Source organism: Priapulus caudatus, unplaced genomic scaffold, assembly GCF_000485595.1.
Source record: "Priapulus caudatus unplaced genomic scaffold, Priapulus_caudatus-5.0.1 Scaffold1537, whole genome shotgun sequence".
Taxonomy (NCBI): domain Eukaryota; kingdom Metazoa; phylum Priapulida; class Priapulimorpha; order Priapulimorphida; family Priapulidae; genus Priapulus; species Priapulus caudatus.
The window spans coordinates 3,998-15,145 of record NW_014578598.1 but is presented as its reverse complement, the minus strand read 5'-3'; the positions used below and the strand labels follow the sequence as shown (position 1 = coordinate 15,145).

General features: G+C 39.4%; 1 protein-coding gene across 6 annotated transcripts in view; it reads left to right on the top strand.

Moving 5' to 3' along the window:
- Positions 1–9,791, top strand: part of LOC106816931 (arylsulfatase B-like) — a 15,797-nt gene extending 6,006 nt beyond the window's left edge. For 5 of the 6 annotated variants that reach the window (XM_014821579.1, XM_014821576.1, XM_014821578.1 and 2 more), the window contains exons 2-13: positions 2,630–2,741; positions 3,188–3,239; positions 3,423–3,526; positions 3,879–3,985; positions 4,457–4,533; positions 4,800–4,965; positions 5,179–5,276; positions 6,164–6,300; positions 6,836–6,894; positions 6,999–7,110; positions 7,487–7,650; positions 9,031–9,791. In XM_014821579.1, coding sequence (XP_014677065.1) covers positions 2,662–2,741; positions 3,188–3,239; positions 3,423–3,526; positions 3,879–3,985; positions 4,457–4,533; positions 4,800–4,965; positions 5,179–5,276; positions 6,164–6,300; positions 6,836–6,894; positions 6,999–7,110; positions 7,487–7,650; positions 9,031–9,203 — 1,329 coding nt within the window. In that variant the 5' untranslated portion in view covers positions 2,630–2,661 and the 3' untranslated portion in view covers positions 9,204–9,791. The remainder of the gene's footprint in view (positions 1–2,629; positions 2,742–3,187; positions 3,240–3,422; positions 3,527–3,878; positions 3,986–4,456; positions 4,534–4,799; positions 4,966–5,178; positions 5,277–6,163; positions 6,301–6,835; positions 6,895–6,998; positions 7,111–7,486; positions 7,651–9,030) is intronic. The other variant, XM_014821577.1, reaches the window with a different exon arrangement.
- The last annotated feature ends 1,357 nt before the right edge of the window (positions 9,792–11,148 follow it).

Sequence of the window (11,148 nt, the reverse complement as noted above, 5' to 3'; positions counted from 1 at the left end):
TTTCAAATTACTAGGAGTAGAAATAACATCAAAGTAATGCATTTAAAATTCTTTTGTCGTCTTATACTAGTTAGTTTGTTACACAGTATTCGATATAAATCCGTTTATGCTTGCTGTTGGCGTCGTCGTGCAATGTTCGCAGAGGGTAAATACGTCACGTGGTGGTATTGATGCGTAGGCGGCGTGAAAATGAAAATGTTTGTTATTTCTCTCATAAACTAAACGTTTCATAACTCACAATAAGAATATCTCTTCATAAACAAAACTATGAAACCAATAGGAACCGAGGTTTTCCGGTGTGTGCACTCTTTTGCTTGTTTGGCTGAATAATAGTAGTGTCTTCATTACAACAAACGAAGGCAACGCAAAGCATCGGTGTTCATTGTAGCAGATGATGTCTAGCGTTAGTAGTTGAACTTGTACTCAACTTAGTTACCAACTGTCTATTAGACTTCAGTCCTTACTCTAATAATGTATATAAATAATCCTTAATACAATAATACTAATTATTAATTGATAAGTAGGTAGGTTAAGTTCTAACTTCCCAAACGTATATCTGACCTATATGTGGACAACAAACTGCATAGATAGCTAATGACGATGCATTCAGAGAAAACTGCAAGTAACTGCCAGCAACCACAGGCATAGAAGCATTTCAACGTAAACACACGCCGACCGCTCATTGGCGTCGCACACCTGACACATAAATATAGAGACTCTATAATTTATGTTGTGAGTGTGGCGCGCAATATGGCGTCGCGTGTGTTTACAGTTGAAATGCCTTCAAGTGCCTGTGGCCAGCACAACTTGAACTTGGTATAAATTATAATTACGCAGTGGCTACGGGGTACGGTAGCCGTCGTCGTTGAAGCCCCTTTTTGGCGTTAGAGTTAGGGTTAGGGTTAGGATTAGGGTTTATGGTTAGGGTTTAGGGTTAGGGTTAGGGTTAGGGTTCTAGCTCATCTAAAACTCATCAAATTGTGAATTTATTTCCCAAGGCGTTTATTTCGAAACTCGCGGGACCGCCGCCATCTGTGCTGCGTTAAGTATGAAAGCGAATGGACTCCGTACCCGTAGCCTCGCAGACATTAAGATACGGCTACCGTACCCGTAGCCACTGCCTATAATTATAACAAATATTTCAACAATATTTTACTCTGCCTTCCTCTTAAATTGCATATCAGCTTTTTCTACTGCAATCCGCAGTGTTGATCTGTCTATTTTATAAGCAACTTTGTCTCTTTCCGTTTCGATATAGTCCTTTGAAGACTATACTGTTTACACGTTTTACGGAGGAAATATCTACAGAATCAACCCATTGACAGTTCTGCGCCTATGTTCTGCCGCCATTAGTTAACGCATCTCCGCGAGAGCCCGGATGTGCCGAGTAAACTCCTCGCAATATTGTTTATCTCGATGCCGTTATCTGCCTTGCATACGCAGGTCGCTCACCTTTTGTGCGAAAGACAGTGCAGACGTAGCAGAGAATAGGCACCGAAATGGCATGACCTGGATGACATGACACTTGATACATTTAAATTATGCGTCAATGCATGCTCTAAAAGTCTTAAGCCAATGATGATCCGTTTGAGCCGACCCTTCACACTACACGTTAACGCCATTGTTCGCGCATTTTACTCGCGCTTTCCTGGGACGGAAACTCCTCCCGACCTTTGACCTTAGCAGGCTTTCATTTTTAAGGGGCGCGATCGCGCTCGCGCTCACCGCGCACCATAAATTGTGCCATGTGCGCGCGATCATCGTGCCTCATAAAAGTGGTTAAAATCGGCGCACCAAAAGTCTTGTGTGATTATGTTGAAATAGCGCGTCCATTTTACAGGGATGAGAATCTTCTGCGGATCGCGGAAATTCGCGGCATTTCACAGTCCCAGGGTCGATTTTGTTGAAACGTCTAACATCAATCAGAGAAAATTTTAGGCCATGGGCGGGGGTTAGAATGTACAAATTTTCATTTTACAGTCCAACAGCCTACTAACAGTACCTTCATTTAATACCATTGTAATAATAAATATAGTTTGCTTTACAATATAGACACGGATTAGTTCACTGTTTGAGATTGTCAGACGTTGGCCAGTGTGTGCGTTTATTTGACGCTGCAAGTGTGTGTGGTTGTGTATGCCGCGCGTGCTACGCAGGCCGTATATATAGTACGCGATCGATCGATCGTGTACATCAAAAGCCGCCGCATCACGCGTGGCCTTGAGGCTAGTTTTTCCTGTCCATAGAGTTGCAATGGATCGCGAGCCCTGACTGGAGTATCTATTCTAGCCCAACTCTTGTTTCAGTAGCCAATGAGAATGCAGCTTTCATACACCCTTCGTCGTATCTTAAAACAATGGCAGACCTTTTAAGGGTGTGATTTTTAGTGGAGCTCTCCATCATGCCTTTTAAGGGTGTGATTTTTTAATGGAGCTCTCCATCATGCCTCTTAAGGGTGTGATTATGGAGCGTGAAAAGTCCCCCTATGGCTATGGTGTTCTAGGGGAGTCATTAGTAGTCCTCCTGTACTTTTCAAATCTGAAAGCCTGCCTTAGGCTAAGCGCATGCGCAGTGTTAAACTGTCAACGGGTGTATTGCAATTAATGTTTTTTAATAATTTTCGATATAGGCTGGAATGATGTAGGATGGAACAACCCAGAGATGATAACTCCCAATCTAGACAAACTCGCACATGGTGGTGTAATTCTCAATCACTCCTATGTACAACCAGTTTGCTCTCCGTATGTATGTTTTCATTGAGTATTGTTTAATGACAATCATTGCCAAGAATTAATATCTATGAGATATATATATGGTATTCTTTTAATTTTTATTGTAGATTGGAAATATGCTTTTTCAAATTTACTCGATTGTATTGTTAAAAACTTTAATTATAATTAATTCCTTGATTGCAGAAATGATTGTCGTAGTGAGCAGACGTTCCTTACACATGAAATTGAATTCATTTACTTGCTGATTTAGTACCTCATGTTCCTATAGTAGGTTATATTTCTAACAGTGTTGGGGATAGCAGCCCCCCCCCCACAGGCTAGGACTGGTAACTTTTTAGCAGGATTGGTTAATTGTTATGGATTTTACCATGTGATATATAATAAAAATTTACATTTTTGAAAATAGGGACTGGTTGGGGTTTTAAACATATTTCTAAGACTGCTAATACTTTCAGGTCTAGGACAGCTTTCATGACTGGTTATTATCCATTTCGTGTAGGCTTACAGGTAGGTGTTTTTTTAAGATGTACACGTGATATTATTGCACATGATTTGGAGAAATTGATTATATTGCAGTTATGTTCTATAATGATGTAGATAATGTGAAGAGGTGTCAATCGTATGTCAGGAAGTGGGGTGATGTAAATGTAACATAGTGATGTAATGTAAAACACTCTGATTTTTCACCAGCACAGTGTCATATGGCCATTGCAGCCACACGGTGTGCAACTTAACAAAACATTTTTACCTCAAGAATTAAAGCGACTTGGATATGCAACACATGTCGTTGGGAAGTAAGTTAAAACTTACTAATTAATAGTTTAATTTTTGGCTGATGAGTCAGGAATAGCTAGGGCATGTTTAAAGGCAAAAATCCCCTAATATATTATGGTTGTGCATCAAATTATTCTGTATATTTTTCACAGCATACTTTGTATACAATTTCTCACCTCTTCCCATCCTTCTGGATGCTTTTGTAAATAATATCAAGTGCATTTCTGTTTTCATATTGGTCTTTACCCAGGTACTCTTTACCAACAACTGAGGTGTAATGTTTGTACTTACAATTGCTTTATAGTGTTATATGTTTCTTCTACGTGCACTACAATTGACGTGAATAGATTAGTCAGTTAAAACGCATTGCAGGTGGCACTTAGGATTTTGTAAGTGGGCCTACACACCGCTCGAACGAGGTTTCGATAGCTTTCTCGGTTATTACACGGGAAGCGAAGACTATTACACGCATGAGCGCAGTACGTATTTTTTTTAGAAAAAATCGAATGTCACTAGTTTTACACTGAAGCTGAGAACCAATTCTGTAAAAAGTTATATGAAGACATTTTTAACCCCTAATATGTTGATTGTGATTGGTAATCAAATGATTAGGTTAGGTGAAGTTTACATCTATCAGAATACAATTTTGGCATGTTTTTAGTCAGCTGAAACGGCCAGGTCCAGCTAGTAGAATGTAAATAATTCCGGTAGATACATCAACCAGGGTGGTCACAAGTCAAAGTACATAGGAATAGACATATATCCAATTATATATATATGAAAATTAGCAAATATAAGTTAAACTTGTATGTATTAGTATGCATTTAATCACATACCCGCATTCTGTAAGAAACACGTGATGTACATGTTCATGTATGCCTGAATATGCTAATTAAGATGTAGATTAGCTTGAATGTACCATCCAACTGTATACATCTACATATTTTTAGCCGTTGGGAAATGTCATGGCATTGACTTGAGATTTAACAATTCATCCTTGAAGACAGAGAATAGCACCTATTCAACTGTGAGTATGCAATAAACCTGACATTCCACGTCGATGATTTTAACGTATATTATGGGTTTCATTATGTCCGAACCATAAATTTTGCACTACACATCCCTCGTTTGTATTAGAATACAGTTACCTACCTCTGGCTATTTTATATGGTCAAAAGGTCATTAATCTATAAATTAATACTGAATATAAATAGTGCGTTGTCACGATAGACAGTTTTCAGAAGATAAAATATTTACGTGATATAATTTTCTTTATCTGTTTGTTAATTTCAGCACCTGTTCGCGAGACGGGCTGTCGATGTCATTAACGAGCATGACACAAGTCGCCCGCTGTTCATGTATCTACCGTTCCAAGCTGTGCACTCGCCACTACAGGTGCCAGCCAAGTACAGTCGCATGTATGAACACATACGGGATCACCAGCGCAGGAAGTATTGCGGTAAACGGATGGATGCTTTCACTGTATCTAATCGAATTGAATTCAATTGAAAGCAAGAATACGATATGTCATATGATTTTGTGTGTGTGTGTGCGTATGCGTGTGCGTGTGCGTGTGCGTGTTGTGTGTGCATGCGTACGTGCGTGCGTGAGTGTGTGCGGGCGTGCAAATGACTGATGAATAACACTCGTGTTATCTGTTCTATGATGTCAGGTATGGTAAGTGCGCTGGATGAAGCTGTGGGCAACGTCACGGCTGCATTGAAGCGTAGAGGACAGCTGGAAAATACACTCATCGTATTCACTACCGACGTAAGGCACTGGATTTAATATTGTAGGCAAAATTGCCAGATCTTATGCTATAATATCAGGAGTAAGATAATTGATATATAATCCTATATTATATATATTAATTCCTATAATATCCTATATTATCTTACTCCTGATAATATGTCAGTATGTTGTGTTATGTTGATATGTGTTGTGGAAATGTGTTGTAAACTAATGCAATGGATGCAGTCTCACCTTGAGGCAAGACTGAAAAGAAACCAAGTATATGACAAATAAACAAATAACAGATTTTTCAGAATTATGTTTCACGTGGAACTTATTACTCCAAATGTCTCATTTCCACGTGAAATTTAATACTAACCTTGTTCCCTATTTACCCTGAAAATGTGCTCGTATAGATAACTTAATTAGCAGTTATAAAAAATGATTGAGATAGTTTCACTGACCCGTAAGTAAGCAGAACTGTATTTTTAGCTGACCTCTGATTAACGTGAAATGCAGATTTCAACATCCTGCTGAATTTACAAATATATTAAACTCTGGATGTATAGAAATAGATGGGCAGCATAATCAGGTGGCAGCTGGTAGCATGCCACAGCGTTTCATGAATCGTAGTGGTGATAGTAGCGTAAAATAGCTGTATAAGATGCAACCATAGAAATAATATGCTAGTCAGACTGTATAGTGTCTATGTCTAGTACTATCAGAGGTGTATAATATCTCTATATTATACACTCCTGGTACTATATATAATGTCTGTATATTTCTATGGATGCAACGCTAGTAGGCTACTCACAGATTATTGCTCTACTCGTTGGCTTGATGAAGAGTAAATGTACTTGGCTTGTTGAACGAGTAAATGGCTTGTTGAAGTTAATGTACCTAAATTTTGCTTGCAAACATTTCAGAACGGAGGCCAAACGAAATCGGGCGGGAACAACTACCCTCTTCGAGGCAACAAGGCGACACTGTGGGAGGGAGGAACCCGCGGCGTCAGCTTTGTGCACGGTGCCGGAGTGGGGAACCCTGGTTCTGTACGCAGCGAGTGAGTACGGCTGTGCGATTAAATACCAATGGGATTTCACTACTTTTTTTTCCGTCCTACTGGATTTCATTTCGTGCTCACGATTTAGGTTTTCGTGTTTCAGAAGAGTGTGAGTCTACACGTAGGAAGGCGCAGTTAGTGACTCGTTAGGTAGTTAGTAAAACTCAAGTTGTTTTAGAGCTGTTATTATTATTGTTGTTACTGCTATTATTCTTCGTCTTTATCTCGAATTATCATCTCACAATCCTGCAACAGGTTCAGATGCACCTTGAGGTGGTTTAAGGTTCAAGCAAGCATGCTTTCCTGAGAAATGTCACATGGTTCTTGTAAGGAAATGAAATTTAATGATCTAGTGAGCCCCTACGTATGTTATCTTTGCATTCATATATATATACCGGGAAGGTATTAGTTATGTTTGTACGTGTATAATTCCCTGTCTCAAAATGTAACCTTTACACAAGATAGGGCCACTTACACAGGTCTACGGCCACGTAACCGTGTTATTCACTGAATCTATTTTTGTTGTTTCATGCAGCCTGTTTCATGCAGTGGATTGGTTTCCAACTATTGTAGCAGCAGCTCAGGGAAAAACAAGTAAGTACGATTTGTATTGCGCGATATCATGTATGACTGTGGAACATTAACAGCTGGTGCATATATATATTCATTGCACATAAACCTTTGATTCTACATCTTAGGTTCTGCGATAGATGGCTTGAGCCATTGGGCATCACTAAGTAAAGGGAAGCCTGGGCCGAGACACGAATTTGTCTACAATATTGATCAGATCAAAGGGAATTCGGCTATCAGGTACCGATAAGTAAAACTGCTCTACGCGTGGAGAAACCAACCTATTTGTATAAGCATGAAGAAATCTATACTATATATCTATATATAGTTCTATACCTTAGTATTAATGTGTTCATGATACATTGGTCCCCGTTTTATCAAGCCTTGGATAAGCAGGTGCATCGCTTAAATGACATTGTTGTTTTGAAAAAGATTCCCTATGCACGTTGTACTGTGTTCACCGCTTATTCCGTACCACAGCTAAATTGGGACATTTTCCATTTTTCTCATTCACCGTGTAAGAGAATGATGAGTTCTAGATAGCCTATCATGAAGTCATTGCAAGCGATAGAGGAACCACTTGTAATTGTAGCTTATTGTGTATGTATTACTACAGGTTGGGGCAGTACAAGTTAATAGAAGGGCCACCTGGGGAGCCATCTGGCTGGATTTTCCCTCCAACATCATGGAGTGGTGGGAAGCACATTGACAGGCTATGGGGATCAGAGTCTGCGATAATGGATAGACAAAATGTATCTGTCTACCTGTTCAACCTTGAATGTAAGCAATGGTACTTATCGCTAAGAACTGGAAGAATCTGATACGTATAATATGGACTAAACACGTAAATGGTGCAAAATGCACGGAGAGCCACAAACTATTATGGACCAAATTACAGTCTGTTGCAAAATACACATACTCCCACGTACTACTAACGGACTGCCTATCTAATCTCCTTATCTAATCTGCCTTATTTAATCTCTAGAGTCCGTGATTATTACGTTCATAGTACGTGGATTTCCCCACGAGCATGGTAGCAGAGATGCCAACTACTACGATTTATCCGTATTTTATACGAATTTCTATTCCTTTTGCACCACTACGACCAGTTTGTATCAAACTATGAATTTCACTGTGATCGGGAAATTTTTGGTTTTTGTCAATTATTGTCATTTTTTGTCAATTTATTGTCGTTTTTGACCCTCAGAATCAAAAAATTTTCCGGGGGGCATGCCGGACCCCCCCCTAGCAAACTCGGGTCACTACGTGACCCTCGAACTACTAATTTGATGGCCAGCATGCCGGACCCCCCTAGCAAACTCAGGTCACTACGTGACCCTCGAACTACTAATTTGATGGCCAGAAACTACAGATTGCTTCAAATATGTGTTGGCACATCTGTGGTAGGCACGAGCAGTCTGGCATCGTGTATTTTTTACTCATGACCTCCACGTGTAGAATTCTATACACAAGTTCACACTATGACTGCTGTTCATGGTATTAGCCAGGAATGAGTATTGTGGGAGTGCAATTTTGTGTGTCTCAGCCAAGACCACTGTACTGTAGGCATTAACGGGGGGGGGGGGCCTCCCCCAGAAATTTTCTTTTGCTGTGCAGTTTCAAAACTGACCGTGTAAATCACGGCTGCACGGCTCGCTGGCTAATACGTTGCTGCTGTTACGATAATGACATCATAACATTATGATTTCATAGCAAGTTACGACGCATCTGACCACGGAGTCAAATATTCTTCTGCATGCTCATTCCTGGATCGAAAATACAGGGCTAACGTTCCCAGGATAGAAGAAAAAAATAGTAGCATCGCATACCAGATTAGTGAATCAATTGCTTGCAAATTATTACATGTACATTGTGTGGATAAGAAATGATTTTTAATATAGTATTTCTAATGTACGAAATGTACCATCCATGTATTTTATGTTTGTATTAAACGGCGCGCATGCGTGGTTCTCTCCTAAAAAAGATGGCATTCTTGTTAGTTTGTCCTGCTGCTCGGTCGTGAATTTAGCGCATTTTCTCTGTTATTTAATGCTGTTTACTTACATGATGAACGGGCGTAACAATTGCACGTGCAATATTTTTATTATTGCTAAGATATAAGGATTGATAAGATGTAATGGCAAATGTTTTTACTTGCAGTCGATCCAAACGAGCATTACAACCTCGCCGATGTTTATCCGGAACTTGTTGCCAGTCTCAGTCAAAGACTGGCGGAATACCACAAACAAGCAGTTTGGCCAGACTTCCCTCCAGATGACAGCAGAGGCGATCCTGCGCATTTCAAGGGTTTCTGGTCTCCGGGCTGGTGTTAGACCCTAGTGTAGATTTCACTCCTTATGAGAGAGTACCTCATTGTTTGCTAAGAGGTGCATGCTCGCTGTGCAAAAGTAAGGAGCTGTCAATTTTCTTTCTCCTGTAGTGATTCTGCGTCCAGAATTAACATTGGGATCGTAACTAGGAATTAAGTTGTGAGAGATTGCATTTCATAATGCAAGTAAATAGTTATTAGTGAACAGAGGATGCTCATGGTAATTGGACCTAATTTGTATATAATCGAAGGAAAGTGTGTGAGCATAACATATAAGGTGAGAAATGTTAAAGTGTAAGCATGGTTATTCTATCACATAACTGATCAGTAAATAGTTGCTAAGTCCTTTACCACTGATAATATCGTGGTAAAATTAATTGTATGTCATATTATAAATGATGACAATTGATGATGTGATTCACAAAACTCGTTTCATCAAAATAACTGGCAATTCGTTACAACTCTTCAGTCTAAACTGCCTGTCTTTGTGAACGATTATGTATTTCTTATGTATACTGTTGCTCATAGGGTCTATGTCCCCTAGGGTACTGCCACCGGAATGTACCCTGGTAACTATCTGATATGGTTAGGGTTAGGGAGTAGGCGTAGGCGACTCCCTAGACTCGTTAGAGGAGTAGCCGAGGTATGGTCCGGCATATTAGATAGTACCAGCAGAGCATATAAATCACGTTGATTTATATGCTCTGGTACCAGGGTACGTTCCGGTATACCGGACCGTACCCAGGTTACGTTCCGGCAGTACCCTGGGGGACATAGACCCTCTCAGCTATACTGTTCCCTGCATGCTGGGAAGCTAGTCAATTTTGGATCTGTATTGCTAGGAAACAGGCTATGCAGATACCTTCAGGTACTGTTTTAAAGTTTTGTGAATCTATAGCTTCTAATGGCTGCAACAGATTGCTCATTGTTGAAAAGCTTTATTGATGAAAAGTATTTAATAAATGCACTGTAAATTCCGTGGTAATTGCATTTTCATATCAGTATAAGCAAGAAGCAAAATTCCACTGCTTTTGCATGAACAGAACTGCGCCTCTAACTGCACCTCAACCCCAGCCATAGTAGTATTTTTACAGTGTCACTACTGAAATGCAGATGTGATGCTACTTGGCGACTTACTGATCGATGCTGTCAATACCTGTATGGAATAATAATAGCCACCCTGCGTCGCGAGAAACATTTCTCTTGCTTTCAAGTTTTATTGTCCATCGTGCTGAACACTGGTCAACTTCAGTCCCATTTCCTTCTATAGGGTCCTGCATGCCCAACTATAGTTCCAAGTGGAAAGTACAATTTCTCAAGTGTATTGAGAGTAAAACATACGATTATGAAAATTAGGAATTACAATATTAAGGGAAAAAAACATAAAAATATCTTTATTCTGTTGCTCAGAAGAACGTTAGGAACATTAGAAATTATAACAATAAAAAAGGAAAAGTAAAACGTAAAAAGTAAAGAAAATATTATAATTAGATATTAAATTTAATGTTATTCTGTTATTCGGTTACTTAGATATAGCTTGGAATAGCAGCAGGAACATTAGAAACAGCAATAATAAAGGAAAAAATAAAAATGAAAATTTTACCCTCGGGGATTCGAACCCGTCACCTCTCTGTCTCCAGTAAGCTAAAACTGACCAAATCCACCTCTACCGACTGTACCATCGCGCAACTGGAATTTTATTTCGTGTGCGCAAAGGCACACTAGGCTTTTTTTTCGTGGGCGCAAAGTCAGGATGGGCGGGGCACAGAGAGACACAGGTGACAGGTTCGAATCCCCTTAGAGAGGAAAATAGTTTTTTATTTTTTTCATTTTCTTTATTATTGCAAATATAACCATACAAATAATATACAAATTAGCCTAGTATATAGATATATTACGAAATTATTTTTTATAATTCTCTATATATTTCTATGAATATAACAAAACTG